The sequence below is a fragment of the Budorcas taxicolor genome, chromosome 5 (assembly GCF_023091745.1).
Source record: "Budorcas taxicolor isolate Tak-1 chromosome 5, Takin1.1, whole genome shotgun sequence".
NCBI classification, from domain to species: Eukaryota; Metazoa; Chordata; class Mammalia; order Artiodactyla; family Bovidae; genus Budorcas; species Budorcas taxicolor.
In genome coordinates, this window is record NC_068914.1 from 16,107,086 (window position 1) to 16,127,979 (window position 20,894).

The following is a 20,894-nucleotide window of genomic DNA, read 5'->3' on the forward strand; positions in this document are numbered from 1 at the left end:
TTGCTCAGTCGTGTCCGACTCTTTGCGACCCCACGAATCGCAGCACGCCAGGCCTCCCTGTCCATCACCAACTCCTGGAGTTCATTCAGACTCACGTCCATCGAGTCAGTGATGCCATCCAGCCATCTCATCCTTGGTCGTCCCCTTATCCTCCTGCCCCCAATCCCTCCCAGCATCAGAGTCTTTTCCAATGAGTCAACTCTTTGCATGAGGTGGCCAAAGTACTGGAGTTTCAGCTTTAGCATCATTCCTTCCAAAGAAATCCCAGGGCTGATCTCGTTCAGAATGGATTGGTTGGATCTCCTTGCAGTCCAAGGGATTCTCAAGAGTCTTCTCCAACATCACAGTTCAAAAGCATCAATTCTTCGGCGCTCAGCCTTCTTCACAGTCCAACTCACATCCATACATGAGGTAAAGTATTGTCTCTGCTTTTGAATATGCTATCTAGGTTGGTCATAACTTTTCTTCCAAGGAGTAAGCATCTTTTAATTTCATGGCTGCAATCACCATCTGCAGTGATTTTGGAGCCCCCCAAAATAAAGTCTGACACTGTTTCCACTGTTTCCCCATCTATGTCCCATGAAGTGATGGGACTGGATGCCATGATCTTTGTTTTCTGAATGTTGAGCGTTAGGCCAACTTTTTCACTCTCTATTTTCACTTTCATCAAGAGGCTTTTTAGTTCCTCTTCACTTTCTGCCATAAAGGTGGTGTCATCTGCATATCTGAGGTTATTGACATTTCTCCCGGCAATCTAATCTGAACCTATAAAGTTTAGGATGGGAAAAGGACGTGGTCAGGAAAAGTGGATAGCTCACAGAAGGACAAAATGGTATTCTGGGAGCTACAGAAGCCACTTTCTAAGGCAGCTACAGCATGGTGGTGGCTCCAGCAGAGGTGAAACAGCTGGTTGCAAAACCTGAGCAGAAGACAGGAGGATCCAGGGTGTTCTTGCAGCTACTGAGAAAGGGCTCAGGCAAATGACAGACTTCCAGGGTGCTCTCAAGCTTGTGCCTCAGCCCAGAGGCTTCTCTAGACCAGTGTGAATGGGATAGTCCAGAAAATTCTAAGTAGGAACCTCAGAGAGTAAAGCCCTGGCAGGTCAGAAGCCTCTATGTCCTTCTCAGAAAGAAGGATATCTATCCAGGGAGAAGTGACATCTGTCCTCTGAGTAGGCTGAGCTGAGCACCCCAACAGCAAATGGGGGTAAAAATGAGGAAACTGGCTCAAGTTTTGCCCCACATCATCCCTGACAGCCTAAGCACTGGATTTGGTTAATTTGGTCCCTTATCCTGCTAAGATCTGGCCCTCCCAGAAGAAAGACTCACTTATCCAGGAACTTTCAAAGGGCACTAAAAACATTGTGAACAGAAATTCCCTTCTCCAGACATAGCACCTTAAGCCTTCCCACCCCCAAAATGCACGCACATGTCCCTCAAGCCCCGGCCTACATTGGCTGTGCATGGCTCTCCAGACACGTTCTGGTTCTCACTCTCCCACTCCGAATTCCTGTCCACCACTTGCTGCCTGCTTCCTCTCTCCCTCTCAGTTTTCAGTTTCTCCCTGAGTGCTTCTGTGGATCTGAGCCTCTAGGTGCCAAGGAAGGGGAGTCCCTGGGCAGAGTGATCCTTGGCTCAGACAGCTTAGTGGGAGAATTCCAAAGGCTTTTCCTACCCTTCCCGAGCCTCTGGGCAAGGAGGGCGGGATCTTGGTTCCAGGGTCTCAGTACCCCCTGTGCCATTTGAGCCGCTTGCGCTCATCATCTCTATTAATAACCATGCTCCCTCCCCCACTGCCAGTGCTGCCCCCACGCCTGCCTAGCTCGGGTTCTCTAGTCACAGCAGCTCAGTCCTCCAGAGCTGCTGGACCCCAGGGAGAGCTGACCACGGCCTGAGCAGCCGGTAAGTCTCCAGCTGATGGCCCAAGGGGCTGGAGCACCTTCCGTCACTGCTGTGTCTGTGTCTGTAACAGTGACCCTTGATCCCAGGGGAGCTGCCCCCTTCCTCCATCTATACTTATTCCCCAGTTGTTCAGTTGAGGGGAGCCACAGAGAGTTGGAGGGAGAAGGACTCCAGAGGGTGGGGGGACTGAGATGTTGGGGGAGGCACTGAAGAAATGGGCAGAGGGGTGGAGACTGAGAGGCTGGGTGGAAAATAAGAACCTAGTTGGGGCTGAGAGGAGTACAGGGAAAGTCCATTTAGCAGTTCCTGGGCTCCAGCTGCAGCAGACCCCACTAAGCAAGTAGAATTGCAGGTGTGTTGTGAGATAGGACTCAGTAGAAGACAGCATTTTGCTGAGACCCAGCTTCTGTGAAGGAGGGGCTGGAATTTGTATCTTTTTCCAGCTTGTCCCCATCTACTGCCAGGTCCTATGAGTATGTTTCTGTCCTCCCTGAATTTTGTGCTGCTGTGATATTGCTGAATTGATATGCATCAAGGTTCAAATGTCCCCTGACCTCCCTCTGCACTCCGGTTCTAGGGTCCAGTCCGGGCTGGGGGGGGGGGGGGGGGCGGGGGGAGTGACTGAGAGAGCAGAAGCAGTGCTGTGACCTCCCAGGCCATGATCCAGCTGGCCCAAGGGAGGGGCAATAACCTCTTCATCCTATGGAGAATGTTTTTGGCTGGATCTCCTCAATGCTGGCAGAACATTTTTTCTGCTCCACCCCCACCTCCCCACCCCTGCCCTGGGGCTTGGGGGAAAACTGAGAGACTAGAGCTTGGAATGACAGCCCCAAACTGAGAGCCCCATGCAAATAAAAACTTCATATCATGCCAAACCAATGAAATCTGGGTGCATTGCCCTACCTGTAATTTGTTTGTTTTATTCCCAACATAACGTTGTATTCCTAAACTCTGCACCATCTCTGTGTAAAACAGCTGAATAGAGAGGTTGGTAGAAGGTAGGAACAGGGGGTATATCTATACTTTCTGCTCTGCTTCCTAAGAAGAGAAGCCATAAAGCAATGGGTTTTCATCTTTTGTGTGTGTTTGTGAGTCGCTCGGTCGTGTCAGACTCTTTGCAACTCCATGGGGTGTTGCACGCCAGGCTCCTCCGTCCATGGTCCATGTGATTTTCCAGGCAAGAATACTAGAGTGGGTTGCCATTTCCTTCTCCAGGGGATCTTCCTGACCCAGGGATCAAACCCAGGTCTCCTGCATTGCAGGCAGACTGTTTACTGTCTGAGCTACCAGGGAAGCCTTTTTCTCAGAAAAATCTAATGAAGTGTTTTTCCTGAAAGTCTTTAAGCAGTACCTACTGGAGACACTCACTCTACACCCTGTCCATCCTTCAGCTTCCCCTTCCCACCCTGTCCAGGCTCCATCCACCTCCACAATGCCGCTCTCAGGGACCCCAGCCCCCAATAAGAAGAGGAAATCCAGCAAGCTGATCATGGAACTCACTGGAGGTATGGCATGTTTGCACCTACCTAGTATGGGACTTCTTAGTAAGAGTATCTCTGGCCCAAGAGTTCCAGAAATATCATAAGGTTGTATATGTCTTAAGGTGAAAAGATATGAAGAGACACGAGGAATTTGGGGTGGTGGTGAGGTTTACAGGGGTGGGTGGGTGGGGGAAAGAACAAGAAAGAATTCAACACTGACTACTCCCCCTTCCACCCTTTTCACCTTGTAATCTGAGACAGTAATATCCCTGCCATGTTACCCAGCACAGGTCCAAGACAACAGGACCCACAGGTCAATGAGGTGTGTTTGAGGAGAAAACATATATGCTGCAGACTGGCACAGAGTAAGGTCTCAATAAGAGCTTAATTTCCTTACTGCTTTCCCCAGAGCGAAGGAGCTTTGTCTGAGCACTTAAAACGGAAAATTCCTTGAGCATTTTTCCTGGGGGTAGACGAGCTTTCCTAATACCGAGAGGCTGTTTGCAGCCAGAGTTTATGAGAGGAAGAGAAGGGAAAGAAGTTGAGACAGGAGTCTATATTTAGAGGTGGCCTTTGGGCTTCCCCCCATGCTAGGCTTCCCCAATGTTCTCCACCTATGATGTTTCTTTACTCTTTTGCCTTGTACCCCATACCTCTGTTACACCACGTACCCTCTCCACGCCACTTTAGTATTCCCCGTCTCCCCCTCTACACCCCATTTCCCATGTGTTCTCTCCAACTCCAAACCCAGGAAATCAAAATCCCTCATAGACTAGACAGAATTTAACCAGACATCAGAGACAGCATCTGCTTCCCTCAGTGACCTCTACTGGGACACACACACACGCTTAGTTGCGGATGGCAGCTGCATTTGGAACTAGCAAACCCCACTTTCCTCTTCCCTTGTCTCTGCCTCCCCACCTCCCTGAAAGGTGGACAAGAGAGTTCAGGCCTGAACCTGGGCAAGAAGATCAGTGTCCCAAGAGACGTGATGTTGGAGGAGCTTTCGCTGCTCACTAACCGGGGCTCCAAGATGTTCAAACTGAGGCAGTTGCGTGTGGAGAAGTTTATCTATGAAAACCACCCTGATGTCTTCTCTGACAGCTCAATGGTGAGTTCAGAACTCTACAACTCTCGAAGCCTAGTGCCTCTTCTGACAGCTTCTTGGCAGGCCCAGAGTTTCCAAAATATTATCAACCTCCCCTCCCTGCAAATTTATAAACTCATTAACCCCTCAGATACAGCATGCCTCCAATAGATGCAGGGTGAATTACGATCCACCCCGAAACTAAATTTGTATCTTAGAGCTGGTGAAGCAGGGTGAGGAGTACCACACCTTCAGAGAGAAAATTCCTCCCCAGTATGGTTAAGTATTAAAGATAGGATGGCCAGATAAAGCACAGGATGCCCGGTCCTATGTTTTAAATTTGAGATACACACTAAACAAGCTATAGAGATATATTTACAGCACCAGAAATAAAGCCAGTATTTTATAATGCCTTTAAATGGTATATAATCTATACATAAATCAACTCTACTTCAGTTACAAAAATAAAGTTGAGATACACACAAATAGTTTTTTTGTAAAGTATATCTCGCACAATATTTGGGATGTAACTTTCTTTTTTCTTAATTGAAGACACTTAGGGAATTCCCTGGTGGTCCAGTAGTTAGGACTTGGTGCTCTCACTGCCAGGAGCCTGGATTCTCTTCCTGGTTGGGGAATTAAGATCCCACAAGCCATGCAGCACAGTCAAAAAAGAAACAAAAATTAAAGATAATTTAAATTTGAATTTCAGATACACAATAATTTTCTAGTATAAGTGTGTCCCATGAAATATTTGGGACATAAAAATTAAATTAGAAAATACAGGATACCCAGTTAAATTTGAATTTCAGATACATGATGGATACTTTCTTATATCTAAATATGTCCCATGAATACGTAGGCATATTTGTATTAAAAAAACTATTGTTGTGTATCTGAAATTCAAATTTAACTGGTGTCCTGTGATTTTTTTGTGTGTGCAAAAATCTCGCAACCCTAGAAAGAGGTAAATGAATTTTTATAGCCATCTCTTCTTGAGCCATTCTTTTATTTAAGGGTCAGTCTAAGGGCCATAGATGCAAGGACTGAAACCATCCATTAAGGCCCAACATCCCTTAGTCAGGGTCATTCTCCAAAGAGAAGTAGGGATTGGAGAGGGGCCAGGCACAAGATGTTACAGCTGAGGAGGAGGGGATCGTCTCCATTTCCTTTCTTCCCCCTCCATCTTTCCCAAGCAGCCAGGGGAGAGTGAAAATAGATGCCTACATGGGGCCAGGGGCAGGAGTGTCTGCCATTGGCCCATATGTATGAGCAGAACAAAATTGCTGAGCCGGCCATATCTAACTTTAGGAGGCCAAAAGCCCTCCTCCCTGCCTGTGTCTGGTTACACTGGGTGGAGCGTGGGGGTGTGCATGGTGGGTGGCCAGGAGAGCCTCCTGAAGGAGTTGGCAGGGTTATTTTTAGGCTTTGGGGATGAATCCAGTGTTGCCCTTTGGGCCACCCTTCCCCCTACCTGCTACAGTTTCACCGTCAGGAAGTCCTGGTTCCCTATGCACCGAAAGGAGGAAGGGAGAGGAAAAGACACACTTTTAATCTGTTAGACAAGATGGTGGGAGAGAGGCAGAGATCTCCTTAGTTCCTCAAATTAAGGCTGGGTTCTCCATGCCAAACCCAATCTCTCAAATTTTAGTGGAACAGAAGTCTTGATCCTTTTTGCATTGGTAAGGATGGGAAAGGGGAGTTTGGACAAAAACTTGCCTCTATCCTAGATGTAATTCGAAGAACTGAGCCAATGGGGTTGTATCCCTTAAGGAGAGTTTAATTTCTCTCAGTCAGGTTTATCTACTAACATCTAGTGGATGGGGAAGTCTCAGAGGATTCAGGGTCTTTGAGTTGGCCATTGTCTCTGATCAGTTCATACTTGCTATGGTATTCCCTGTGCCCATTGCTAACCTTCCCCTCACTCTGTCCTTTCTTTTCAGGATCACTTCCAGAAGTTCATTCCCACAGTGGGGGGACAGCTGGGGACAGCTGGCCAGGGATTCTCCTACAGCAAGAGCAGTGTCGGAGGCCAGGCAGGGAGAAGTGGCTCTGCCGGGCAGTATGGCTCTGACCAGCAACACCATCGTCAGGGCTCTGGGTCTGGCTCTGGCCCTGGATCTGGGGGTGCAGGTGGTCCTGGGGGCCATGCGGGCAGAGGAGGTGCTGCTGGCACAGCAGGGGTTGGCGAGACAGGAACAGGTAAGTATCCTCACCCAAGAGTCAAGTGTCTGGTCCCTAAAGCAGAGAAATCCCTAGGAATGAGGCCTGGACTGGGTGTTGGATACAGGAAAGGCCTGCTGAGATATCTTGACGGGTCTTCTGGGTCCAGAAGGATATAGAGACATGTCTATTCCACCCAGAAGTCCTATCCCTCCATCACCTTTCTCTCTTTCATCACATATCTGACTCCAGGCTATCATGGTTTCGCAAACCATAAACAATTACTAGCATGTTTTACCTTTGGTCCCCAGCCCCTAGCGACTTCTCTAGTACAGAGGTCTAGACTAATTTCCATTTCCTCTTAACTGCTATTATTTAACTATTATTTCTCTCCCTCGGCTGCCAGACAACCAGGCAGGTGGAGAAGGAAAACATGTCACTGTGTTTAAGACCTATATATCCCCATGGGAGAAAGCCATGGGGGTTGACCCCCAACAGAAAGTGGAGCTTGGCATCGACCTGCTGGCCTATGGGGCCAAAGCTGAACTCCCTAAGTATAAGTCCTTCAACAGGTAAGCGGGGTGAGAAAGGAACCTGATGCATTCCAGTGTATGGCAACATGTCCTTAGTTGGAATGGAGACTTTGGTTCAGGTGTTTCAGGAGACTGAGGAGGCGTAGGAGTAATGTGGGGGCCCTAATTGAAGGCTCTTGCCCTTTTTACTCCAGCTCAGAGAAACAGCATGGTACGATGAAGGAAAGATTCGCTTGGAGGCAGGATCTGAATTTTGGTTCATTGTTATTAGCTGTGTAGGAAAGTAACCCTACTTCTGAACCTTGGTTGCCTTGACTGTGAAATGGGAATAATATATTACACACATGTAAAGGCCTCTTGGGGGGGGGGGTCCCTTCATTCAAAGTTATAATTTTCATTACTGTCCTTATAGTAGAATTCTATTTCTCTTTTCTTTTTTCATTGAAGTATAGTTGACTTATATTATATTGTTTTCAGGTGTACAACAGTGACACAGTATTTTTATAGATTACGTACCACACAGTTATTATAATATTATTGAAGATTCTGTTTCTTTATTCCCTACTTTGAAATAAAACGTGAAATGAGTGTTAATTAGTTGTGTCCAACTCTTTGTGACTCCATGGACTGTAGCCCACCATGCTCCTCTGTCCATGGAATTCTCCAGGCAAGAATACTGGAGTGGGTTGCTGTTCCTTAGTCCACCTAGTCCAGGGAATCTTCCCCACCTGGGGATCAAACCCAGGTCTCCTACATTACAGGCAGATTCTTTACAGTCTGAGTCACCAGGGAGGCCCCATACCCTACTTTAATAAGGCTCAAATAGGCTCAAATATCTATTGTTTTGGAGCTAAGCTTCTCTGCTGCTGCTGCTGTTGCTAAGTCGCTTCAGTCATGTCCGACTCTGTGCGACCCCATAGGTGGCAGCCCACCAGGCTCCCCCGTCCCTGGGATTCTCCAGGCAAGAACACTGGAGTGGGTTGCCATTTCCTTCTCCAATGCATGAAAGTGAAAAGTGAAAGTGAAGTCGTTCAGTCGTGTCCAGCTCTTAGCGATCTCATGGACTGCAGCCTACGAGGCTCCTCCATCCGTGGGATTTTCCAGGCAAGAGTACTGGAGTGGGGTGCCATCGCCTTCTCCAGGCTTCTCTAGACTGTGTGAAAACAGGACAGGGAAGCACTAGAGAAATGCTTTTGCTTTTGGTCCTAAGTGAGTGAGTGAGTAAAAGTTGCTCAGTCATGTCTGACTCTTTGGGACCCCATGGACTATATAGTCCATGGAATTCTCCAGGCCAAAATACTGAAGTGGGTAGCCATTTCCTTCTCCAGGGGATCTTCCCAACCCAGGGATCAAACCCAGGTCTCTCGCATTGCAGACAGATTCTTTACCAGCTGAGCCACCAGGGAAGCTCAAGAATACTGGAGTGGGTAGCCTATCCCTTCTCCAGTGGATCTTCCCAACCCAGGAATCAAACCAGGGTCTCGTGCACTGCAGGCGGATTCTTTACCAGCTGAGCTACCAGGGAAGCCCTTTGGTCCTGAGGTGCCTGGATTTTTCAGGAAATGTTAATTCTTCTCATTTAGGGCACACATTATCCACTGGAGGTGGGGTAGGGGTTTTGAGGGAGGTCTCTACATTATAATTTAAGGTGATCTCAGACCCTTGGGCCTGTAGCATTTGTTGTCAATTTCTATGAAATTTGACTGGTTTGGATCGCAGCTATCCATGAGACTATTTAGTACCCTCTAGACTACTTTTCTCTTTATTAGCCTTGGGGAAACAAGCAAACCAGAAGGCAGGATGGATTACTAAGGGAGAAGAAGAAAAAGCAGTGCAGAAATGATCTTAAACTAGAATTTACAGACTTCTCCATCCTCCAAACAGGGTAACATTTCACTGACAAAAAAACCTCTTTTTCTTTTGTTCTGGTTTTTAATGAAATCATGTTTCTCCTTTTCAGGACAGCAATGCCTTATGGTGGATATGAGAAGGCCTCCAAACGCATGACCTTCCAGATGCCCAAGTTTGACCTGGGGCCCTTGCTGAGCGAACCCTTAGTTCTCTACAACCAGAACCTCTCCAACAGGCCTTCTTTCAATCGAACCCCTATTCCCTGGCTGAGCTCCGGGGAGCCTGTAGACTACAATGTGGATATTAGCATCCCCTTGGATGGAGAAACAGAGGAGCTGTGAGGTGTTTCTGCCTCTACTTTGTATCAAGTTTCCCCTCTCTGGTTCCATTTTGTAGAGGGAATACTGAGCAGGATACCCCCCCCTGAAAATCCAGGATCCTTGTGGGAATGGAGGGAAAAACCAAGGAAAGATCTTTCTTTTCACCTTTCACTTGAAGTCCCCACTCCAAGCATCTTTTCATGCCAACTCAGAGCTCCCCTTCCACTGCTCTGTATGGAACCTGCTCTTTTATGGAATTTGCTCTGCCTTCAGTAACAGTTAATAAACTTCAAGGAAATGAACTCATTCTTCCTCTGATATTTGAGGGCAGACAAAAACTGAGGCTAAGAATGCACAGGGACTAATTAAAGTAAAATACCATACATTCATTATTCAGTCTTCAAGACTAGACCTGAATTCTGATTACATACCCTCACTCATATCCACACCCACCAAACCACATTCATAGGTATATACAAAGACATACTTATTCAGTAGTACATAAGACAATCAGCACAAACACATGTGCTGGCCCCTGTGTGGGCAAAGCTAAGAAGTAATTGTGTGCTGTGTTTAGGAAATTAGGCATTGCTGACCCTGGTGTTAATTCTCTTTATGTAGCTGATTAGAAATTGAGATAATCAAGATTATTCAATTATCACAGAATGAGAGCATGCCACAAGACTTCCAGATGACACCAGGGTGAGTTTAGGAGTATCTGTCAAAGGTTACAAATTCCTGAAAGGATGGAGTAGAATAGGGAGCCATATTGGAATTGAGAAGGAAGTGGGAGAAACCAGCTGCAGTTATGGTATGCCTGGCTCTGTGTGAAAACATCAAGAAAAGATGTAAGGGTCATAGGGGCAACTGCAATTGTGTCCAGAAAGCACTATGATTGGGAAGAAACCATTAAAGTCCAATAGGAATGAGTAACAATAGTCTTTTTATTGACTTCAAGCAAAAACTTCTTTCAAGTTTTTTTAAAGATTTATTTATTACTATTATTTTTTAGACTGTGGTGGGTCATTGTTGCTATACTTGGGCTTTCTCTAGTTGCAGCAAGCGGGGACTATTCTTAATTGCTGTGTGTGGGCTTCTAACTGAGGTGGTTTCTGTTGCAGAACTCAGGCTCTAGGCACTTGGGCTTCAGCAGTTGCAGTGCAGGGACTCAGGAGTTGTGGCTCGCGGGCTCTAGGGCACTGGCTCAGCAGTTGTGGTGCTCCCTGGCATGTGGTATCTTCCCAAACCAGGGCTCGAACTGGTGTCCCTTGCATTGCAAGGCAGATTCTTAACCACTGGACCACCAGGGAAGCCAGCATGGGTTTTCTTGAGAGTCCCAGATTTACTCTTATGTTTCACAAAATAAGAGTTTGATGCAGACCAGGAAAAATAAAGAGATGACTTACTAGGATCTGGGGAAGTAACTTCTAAGGAGAGCTGGCTGAACTCAGTTCATTCCATGAGCTATTAATGATTATAGTAAGTTCCTAGACTCTGCCTAGACTCATTCAGTTTTCATGGCCTAGAGTCACATAATATTTACTCTGGTCACTTTCCTTTACCACCTAAATAAATTTCAGAGGATTCATACTTCTAAAGTGAAGTGAAAGTGAAAGTTGCTTAGTTGTGTCCGACTCTGCCACCCCATGGGCTATAGAGTCCACGGAATTCTCCAGGCCAGAATACTGGAGTGGGAGGCCTTTCCTTTCTCCAGGGGACCTTCCCAACCCAGGGATCGAACCCAGGTCTCCCGCATTGCAGGCAATTCTTTACCAGCTGAGCCACAAGGGAAGCCATACTTCTAAGTAATACACAAAACTATTTCTATATGCATTTTTCTAAGAAGAGTTGTCATAGTTTCTATTTTCCCCCAGTAGACCCTGAAACAAAGATTTGGATGCAAGTAGTAAATTTGGGCGGAAAAGGCAATGGCACCCCACTCCAGTACTCTTGGCTGGAAAATCCCATGGATGGAGGAGCCTAGTGGGCTGCAGTCTATGGGGTCGCACAGAGGCGGACACGACTGAAGCGACTTAGCAGCAGCAGCAGTAAATTTGAGAGGTGATCCAAGAATCTAAGCAGTGTAAGGGAGTGAGAAGAAGGCCAATAAATATCTTTTGGGCAAATGGGGCTGATTCTCACTGGCAACTCTGAGAAAAAAGGTGAAAGTGTGGTCCATGGTCTGGCAGTATCATTTTCTCCTAGAAGTTTGATTAAAATCACAAATTCAAGGGAATTCCCTGGCTGTCCAGTGGTTAAGATTTGATGCTTTCACTGCCAGGGACCTGGGTTTGATACCTGGTTGGGTAACTAAGATCCTGCAAACTCTGGCCAAAAAATATGGAAATGTCAGAATTTATGTCTTATTAATCTCTCCAGGTGATTTTTATGTGTTAGTAAATTTTGAGAAACACTATAGTAAAACATACTTTAGAATTGCCTCACTGAGGAGGGGTAGAATTGGAATATTTAGCTATCAAATCCCATCTCTCATTGGTTATAGATTGCTATGGGGAATGTTAAGTCTGCTGACATTTCCAGGCAAGGAGAATACTCAGGTGTTTAAAGTAGAAAGCTATGGGCCTGTATAGCATTTGTCTGCCAAAGCTTTCGTGAACTCTAGGATAGGCTGAGGGAATATGGGCAGGGCACAGACAGGACCTGAATAAAGATTCATAACTTTTATCAGATCCTCATGTTTAAAAGTCTGTAAAGGACTTTCCTGGTGGTCCAGTGGCTAACACTCTGCACTTCCAATGCAGGGGGCCCAGGTTCAATCTCTCGTCAGGGAACTAGACCCCACATACCACAACTAAGACCTCGCACAGCCAATAAATAAATTTTAAAATAAAAACATTTTTTAAAGAAGTCTGTGAGCCCTCCCCCAAAGTTAAGGACTAATTACTTCAGCAGATGTTTCTTGAATGCCTACTATATACCAGGTACTATTATCAGGCATCAGAGATACCAAAGCAAATAGGAACTTTCAGGTGACAAAGAGACTGTAAAATAATTATTAAATGCCTATCCTTAAAGTTGAGGTAAAAAAAAAATGCCCAGGCCTAATAGTCCACAGCTCTGAAAACCTAAAAATTTAATTTTTTCAATCTCAGAATATTTGAAATATTGACGTAAACCTAGTAATTTACAGGGAGCCCAGGTTGGTTGAGGCATTATCTTCTTAGTTCAGTTCAGTTTAGTTCAGTTGCTCAGTCGTGTCTGACTCTTTGCGACCTCATGGATCACAGCACGCCAGACCTCCCTGTACATCACCAACTCCCAGAGTTTACTCAAACTCATCTCCACTGAGTCAGTGCCATCCAACCATCTCATCCTCTGTCGTCCCCTTCTCCTGCCTTCAATCTTTCCTAGCATCAGGCTCTTTTCAAATGAATCAGCTCTTCGCATCAGGTGGCCAAAGTATTGAAGTTTCAGCTTCAACATCAGTCCTTCCAATGAACACTCAGGACTGATCTCCTTTAGGATGGACTGGCTGGATCTCCTAGCAGTCCAAGGAACTCTCAGGAGTCTTCTCCAACACCGCAGTTCAAAAGCATCAATTCTTTGGTGCTCAGCTTTCTTTATATTCCAACTCTCACATCCATATGACTACTGGAAAAACCATAGCCTTGCCTAGACGGACCTCTGCTAGCAAAGTAATGTCTCTGCTTTTTAATATGCTGTCTAGGTTGGTTATAACTTTCCTTCCAAGGAGTAAGTGTCTTAATTTCATGGCTGCAATCACCATCTGCAGCGATTTTGGGGCCCCCCAAAATAAAGTCTGTCACTGTTTCCACTGTTTCCCCATCTATTTGCCATCTTCCTAGTAGAAAAGTCTATATAGAAATCAAATTATTATTAGAAGTTGCAGTGGTGGTTTAATGTATTAAAGTGCACACTTGGATCTAGCCAGAAATCTAGTCAAATCCTCAATTTTGGTTTCACTATCCCTTTGCCCGGACATCAGTGTGTTAAAACATCTTTTCTTCAAAAATGTTTCATTCATATGAATGCCACAGTTCACAGAGGCCACATTCTGGTAGATCTAGCTGTCCATATTGCTTATAGAAATCTTCTGCTTGCCATCATTGTGTTTTAAAATTCAGAGAGTTTTGAACTCCTTTATTTTTATTAAAAATTTTTTTCTTGTGAGAACTGATAGGATTTGTTCTCTTAATCATTTCCATATATAACATACATCAGTGTTAATCATTTATCAGGTTGCATATATTCCTCTTACATCTGGGAGTCTGTACCTTTTGATTACCTTCATCCAATTCCCCACTTCTGTCAACTCCCTACCTGTGGTAACTACAAATCTGATCTCTTTTTCTATGAGTTTATCTTTGAAGTCTAATTAACCTATAAGACTATAGTTTCTGTTACACAACATAGTGATTTGATATTTCTATACATTTCAAAATTATCACTACAGTAAGTCGTTACGATGTCACCACAAAAAGATATTACACAATTATTGACTATATTCCCTATGTTGTACATTTCATACCAGTGACATTTATTTTGCAACTGGAAGTTTGTACCTTAGTCTCCCTCACCTGTCTTTCTTCTCCCCACCACCCTTCTGTCAGGCAACCATCTGTTTTTTTCTCTGTACCTATAATTGTTTCTAGTTTATGTTTGCTCATTTGTTGTTTTTTAGACTTCACACGTAAGTGAAATCATACTGTATTTGTCTTTCTGTCTGACTTATTTCACTTAGCGTAATGCCTTCTGGGTCTCTCCAAGTTGTTACAAATTACAAGATCTCAATCTTTTTTATGTCTGAATAACATTCCATTATATATACATTATATATATAATATTTATGTATCACATATATATTTATGTATCATATTTATATGTATAATATTTATGTATTCTTTATCCATTCATCTATTGATGGGAACTTTGGTTGCTTTGAATTTTAACTACTGTAAATAATGCTGGCAAGAACATAGGGGTGCATATATCTTTTCTAGTTAGCATTTTCATTTTCTTCAGATAAATTCCCAGGAGTGGAATTGTTGGATCATATATTAGCTCTATTTTTAATTTTTTGAGGAATTTCCATGTTGTTTTCCATATGGCTTCAGGAAACCTCCCTTTCAAACAGAAGCTTGTACTCTTTAGTGGGCCCTAGCCTCCACTACCACCTTATGTTTTACACCAGGTCATCTTTTATTGTCAGTCACCTAGGCTCTGCAGTCATTTAAGTTAGCAACTTCAAGGGTTCTTTTACATAAAACACATGCCCTTAATACTGTGCTCCTAAAGTCACTCAGATAATGCATTATCTAGTACAGGGTCTAGGGCTTTCCAATAGAAACTTCTTCCACTGCAGGGACTCCAGTTGGATCCCTAGTTGGGGACCTAAGATCCCACATGCTGCAGGACTACTGAGCCCTCTTGCTCTGGAGCTGGTGGGCCACAACTAGAGACAATCCCTCATGCTGAAACTACTAAGCTTGTCCACAGGCAACTACTGAGCCTGTGTGCTTCTGTACCTGGACAGCACCACAACTAGAGAGAAGCCCAGGCCCTGAGACAAAGAATCAGCACATCACAACAAAAAAATCCTGCATGCTGCAAGGAAGATCCTATGTGCTGCAACTAAGAACCGATGCAGCCAAAAATAAGTATTTTTAGAAATTTCAAAATACTGATTACATGTCAAAATATTTTGAATATGTTGGATTATGTGGATTACTAAATTTCACTTTTCTTTTAAAAAAATGTGGCTACTACAAATTTTAAATTGCATGTTACGGCTCACAGTATGTTTCTACCAGACAGCACTGGTCTAGATTATGAGAGCTATTCAGGGGCTTGGAGAGAAGAAAATGAATTCTCCATTTATTACTTTTATTCTCACTGAACAACGTTCTTTATATATCCATCTTCTGTTCCAGATCCTACTCAGTCTGCATTTACAGCTTTCTGACAGTAGAGAAAGGAAAGGAAAGGGAAGTCCTCAATCGTGTCCGACTCTTTGCGACCCCATGGACTGTAGCCGGCTCCTCCATCCATGGGATTTTCCAGGCAAGGGTACTGGAGTGGGTTGCCATTTCCTTCTCCAGAGAATCTTCCTGACCCAGAGATCGAACCCGGGTCTCCCCTATTGCAGGCAGCCGCTTTACCGTCTGAGCCACCAGGAGAGAAAGCCGTTAAAACTGTTGTTGAGAGTCATCAACTAAGGATGTGCCCACAGGGTGGCAACTGCAAAGTTCAGATCACACACCAACGCGGCCCCCTTCCGCATCCAAACACCTGTGCTTATGCTCGATTAAAAACAAAAACAAACTTTTATTTCCTATTTTGGTGGGGAGAATTGATGGGGGCGGGGCGCCAGTATATAAACATAAACATTTCTGTTAAGTCAAATGTCTTTCACAAACCAGGGTAGGGGAAGAACGGATGAATTTCCTGAAGAAAGGTTAACGAAGATATGGAAAGGTCAATTTCTGGTTTGCTCGCTCCGTCTCTACTGGGCACACAAAAAGAAAATACCAGGAAGACGGAACTTCAGTTAAAGGTGACACTGTTCCAAGTCTGAGGCACTGGGAAATGACGGCCACATCCCTAAAGTTATTCCAGTGTAGGGTTCGCTACACTAACTTTCCTCAGATGGGACCGTTTCTGCGTTCTACCTACAATAGTTTTCCGACTCTCCCGCCAGTTGAAGATCCTTCCCCGCCCTCGCCCACCTCCAAACCTTTCCGGGCCACCCCCGAAGCGCCCTACAGCCGCCATTTTACAGAACACTATCGCGAGATATACTTAGCCTTCTCGAGCCTGACTCATTTACTTTCTTGCGAGAGGCTCTTCCCGGCTGTTCTCGCCGTAGCTGTGGAAACTGTCGCGAGAGCTGGTTGCCTTGGCTCCCTGTAGCTATAGCAGCCGCGGCGGTTAAGGATGCGGCGGCAGAAGTGGTGAGTGCGACACCCTCAGGGGGGCGGGGCCGGAGGTAACAGGGTGCTGGGGGGGCAGCGCCTAGGGAGGGGGTGGGGAAGGTCGGGTCGCGGGAGAAATGGGCCCTCGTGTGACGTGTTGGGTGGGACCCAGGTCCAGTGGTTATAAGGACAGGGCGCCGGTCTGCACCAGGACACGCGGGAAGGGCTGGAGCTGCCGCGAGGTCCAAGGGGGAGGAACCCGGGTGTAGAAGGGTTCAAGGGGCAGGGGCAGGAGTATAGGAAGGTGTGTGTGTTGGGAGCAAGATGGTTATGGGGAGTCAGAATTGGAAAAAGAGACCGGGCTACGCCGAGGAATAAGTGGGAAGAAATGGGGTACAGCGAGGAGGAGGGTATGTTGAATGGGAGCCCAGAGATTGGGCCCGGTTTGCTTTGCCCTGGCGGAGATGGGGCGGGGGGCGGGGGTGGAGCGGCGGGTGCGGTGTCAGACCTTCGCAGTTTACTGGGGTCCGCCTGAGACTAGTCCGGGACTGCGCGCTAAGACCTGGTTCCTAAAGGGCTTGGCGGGAATGGTGGCGTCCCGGAACTTCACCGCCCCCCGCCCCTTCCAAAGAAATCCCCCACGGACTCTGAGATGTGAATGGAGGGTCCGGGTGAAATAGTATTAGTTGGAAAGGTTCTTTCGGTGGAGAGACTATGAATGGGGTAATGAATGATTCCTGCTCTGAAATAACGTGTGGGATGGGGGCGGGAGAGAGAAATTCTTGAGAAAAAAAACTAAGATGTGCGTATTGAGTTGGAAGAAGGGGGTGTGTGCAAAGCTCACGTTTCTTTCCAGATTCATTCAAGTGTAGAATTTCTTTACGGTGTACTTATGAAATTATATATGCGGTGTAAACTCAGTTTAGATCATACAGTGAAAGAATGTGTAGTACGACTTTTAAACCTTCCATGAATATGATTTAAAAACTAAGAAAATGTGTCTGTTGCAGAAGCACCAGGCTGAGCACTAGGGATAGTTTTAGTTACTTGAATATAAAACCTTGTGTCTGTTGAGGTTCTTTGCCTTTTAAGAAATGAACGAATTTTTATTTTAGGAGACAGATTTGTGAATATCTGTCAGTCTGGAAATAAAAGGAGTCTTCTAGGAGTTACATCACTGCTAGGGCAAAGCATTTACACTGAGTCTCAAGGAGTATTTTCTAGAGACAGGTTTGGACCAGTTTTCTTATTTCTAATGAAAACAGTGGTTTCAATTCAGGCATGAAAAATAATTTGTTCATTTCTATCTACACATGCAAGCTTTCTGATAATTTTTTCTCACTATTTTTGGTACGTTTAAATTTGCAAAAGCATAACCTCTCTTTTGATTATGTAACTGGATTTTTCCATGTGGAGGTTCACAAATTCATTAATTAGAATAATGGATTTTAATCCTTCTAGAGCTAGCTTTGTTGTGGTTAGTCATTGAACCTATTTATTTGATATATGTTAGATTAAAACTTTTAATTTGTAATGTTAGTAGCTAATCTTTAAAGTTGAAATGATTTTCTGAGGCAAGATAAAGCTTTATGTGGTTGAGTCCAAAAGACTTCTCCATGAATCCATTAAGAAGCTTTACTGAGTTCCTATTATGTGTAGAGTACTGTGCAAGGCATTGCAGGGGTTGGGGGAAAAGATAAATTCATTCATTTATCCTTTCAACAAACATTTATTGAGACCTCTCTGTGTTTGATAACTAAGCCTTCTGGATACAAATACAAGTAAGCCTTCCCCTTAGCCTTGAAATTGCTCAGAGAGCAAAATAGAGTAGCAAATCATTACAATGTACTAAACACAATACATTTGTGAACACAGGCTTATGAAACAAAATTCTGGCCCTAGGGAGTACTTAGTTGACAAGAATAAAATGGAAAAAACTATTAAGAAATTAGAAAATATTAAGCAAATTCTAAATTATGATGCATTAATAAAACATACTATGTTTTTCAGAAGAGAAAATTAGAATGGAAGCTTGAGAAAATTAAGGGGTCAGTTCATAATATAATAGTCTTTTAAAAGTATTCTTAAACATCACTGAACATTCTTAAGTCAATAATAGTAATAAGAAGCATAAATGCTAACATTCTTTGAGTGATTATTAATGTCCTAGGCACATTATCTCATTTCATTTATTTATTTTCCACCCCTCTTCCCGCCTCAATTTTCTCATTTTATCTTAACAACACTCAGCTGATACTAATACTTCAGTTTTAAAGATAAGAAAATTGAAGCTTAAATCATTAAGGCAGTTGTCTAATATCACGGAGCTAGTAAATGGCAGATTAGGGACTGGAGTTGGAAATCTGTGCAACTGAAAACCTAAGGAGGGCTCCTTTCTTTTTGCAGTAAAGGAGCCTTGGAATGGGGATGGGGGGCCAGACATTGAACATGGAATTGTCCAGAAGACTAAAATTCAGTCTCTCTTTATTCATAGATTTTGCTCCTTCAAATATTTACACTATGGGGGAACTAATTTGAATATTAGCATGATGCTAAATATGAGGTTTGTATTGTACAGAGAATTGAGTAAATTACCATATTCATATTGTGTATAATTGTATAGGGAGCTTTGCTTGGGGAAATAGTTATAATAAGCAATTGTTAACATCTGTAAGCTTCCAGAAACTGATGATTTTAACAGTGGAAATGGTTATCTATATTCATATATAGGGCAACGGTTATTACAGCAGACTGAGGGATTTAGGCAAACATTTTTGTAGACTGCTGCACTTTGGGGCTTTTTTTTTTTTTTGGTGTATTAGCTTACAGGTTTTGCTAGTGTTATAGAACCCGCCTGCCAATGCCAATGTAAGAGATGTGGGTTTGATCCCTGGGTTGGGAAGATCCCCTAGAGGAGCTCATGCCAACACATTCCAGTATCCTTGCCTGGAGAATCCCTTGGACAGAGGAGCATGGCGGGCTACAGTCCAAAGGGTCATCAAGAGTCAGACATGACTGAAGTGACTTTGTGTGCGTGCACACACACACACGCACAAATATTTGCTTTCAGATTTTTAAAACTATATTCCAAAGTCCAAAGTCTGATTTCCTGGCTGAAATTAAAATTTTATGTCTCCCTTTTATATTGAGGAAACTGAGAACTTTTAAATGACTTGCCCAGAGTCACACAGCTGCAGTGTCCCAGGTGTTTTTAAGAAATACATGCAGATTTGAAGGTGAGTCAGTGTTTTTTTTTTTTTTCCCATTGAGTTGACTTTCTGCATCAGTCCCTCTATATAGATTTTAGCTGGAATAGCACGTGGGTGTGAATGAGATTCTCATGTTTTCTAACACCTTTTAACTAAGTGGGCTGTGTGCCTATGTTTTATGTGAGTTATTTTTGAGGCATTGAGACATTTTTCCAAGAAAGGTTTAGAGCAAGATAATGAGATGAGAAGGAGCCTTGAGGGGTGAGAAGGGAACTTCTCCAGAAGGGTTGAAAACTGAAAGCATTTGATGATGTGTTAGGAGGATGATGATCTAAAAGCTTTTCTTTAACTTCAGCCACCACAGGAGAGCCTGGAGACTTTTTCTACACACACCCTCTGGAAAGGTTTTATCCACTGGAAAAAAGTATTTCTTTCTCAGCATTTCTATTAGCAATAGTAAATAGACACTGAACGATTTACTCTCATGGTCGGTGAAAAGTGATATCTCACTTTAGATTTCCGTCTCTTTGATTACCTGTGAGGTTGAACATTTTCCTGTATTTATTTATTTTTTTATTAGGCAAACTCCAGGAGATAGTGAAGGACAAGAAAACCTGCTGTGTTGCAGTCCGTGGGGTCGCAGAGTCGGACACGACTTAGTGACTGATGACAAATTAGGCAAAGAGTAGAATAAGCAGTTTCACAGAGAGAAATATAAATATCCAATAAAGAAATAAAAAACAGACTCCCAGACATAGAAAACTATCAAAGGGAGAAGGCAGAGTGGAGGGAGTTTGGGATTAACAGATACATGCTGCTATATATGAAATAGATAAAACAAGGACCTACTGTATAGCACAGGAAACGATATTCAAAATCTTGGAATAAAACCTATAATGGAAAATAATCTGAAAAACTGATATATGCTTGCCTATTTACCTATATTTGAGTCGCTTTGCTGAAATTAGCACACCATTGTAAAATAACTACTTCAGTTAAAAAAAAAAAAAGATGTGCAGACTCCTGTGATCTGAAAACTGCAAATTAAACATTTTTTTGGTTGACCTTGTTTGTCTTTTTTAAAACATTTAAAAATCTTACAGATGTTTAAACTATATACTTAATTTGAAGAAAGAGAAAAAAAGTACATTCTTTAAAAATAATAACTTTATGTGGAGGCCAAGAGGCAAAGGTTCCACTTCCAGAACTATCCTGTTTGATGAATTTTCCAGTTCTTTTTCTATGCATTATATGCAATTTCTATTTATAATTTCTATGTCTATATATATCTTTTTAAAGTCAGTGGAATGATATTTTTTCTGCAGCTTTTTTTAAAGTTAGCAATATGCTTTTGAAATCTCATCCTGTCAGTGCATACTTTTTAACAGCTGATTGTATTTCAGTTTGAAAGTAAGTAATCTATTTAACTGTTTATTTATCTAGAGACATTTCAGTT

The 20,894-nt window shown here is 43.7% G+C and overlaps 1 protein-coding gene across 2 annotated transcripts; it reads left to right on the forward strand.

The window, feature by feature from the left end:
* The first annotated feature begins 1,775 nt into the window (after positions 1-1,775).
* On the forward strand, positions 1,776-9,638 carry MYOZ1 (myozenin 1). 2 transcript variants are annotated; one of them, XM_052639683.1, is made up of 6 exons: positions 1,776-1,901; positions 3,293-3,406; positions 4,315-4,493; positions 6,413-6,671; positions 7,039-7,204; positions 9,126-9,638. In XM_052639683.1, the coding sequence occupies exons 2-6, from the start codon at positions 3,334-3,336 to the stop codon at positions 9,355-9,357; spliced, it is 909 nt and encodes a 302-aa protein (XP_052495643.1). In that variant the 5' UTR covers positions 1,776-1,901; positions 3,293-3,333; the 3' UTR covers positions 9,358-9,638. The 2 variants fall into 2 exon arrangements, with proteins under 2 accessions (XP_052495643.1, XP_052495645.1); XM_052639685.1 differs by having other exon boundaries at positions 1,798-1,901; positions 3,316-3,406.
* Positions 9,639-20,894: the final 11,256 nt, after the last annotated feature.

Coding starts and splice junctions, on each gene's coding strand:
- MYOZ1 (XM_052639683.1), top strand. CDS start 3,334: ATGCCGCTCTCAGGGACCCCAGCCCCCAATAAGAAGAGGAAATCCAGC. Junction 4,494..6,412: donor TCTTCTCTGACAGCTCAATG/GTGAGTTCAGAA, acceptor CTTTCTTTTCAG/GATCACTTCCAGAAGTTCAT. Junction 6,672..7,038: donor GGTTGGCGAGACAGGAACAG/GTAAGTATCCTC, acceptor CTCGGCTGCCAG/ACAACCAGGCAGGTGGAGAA.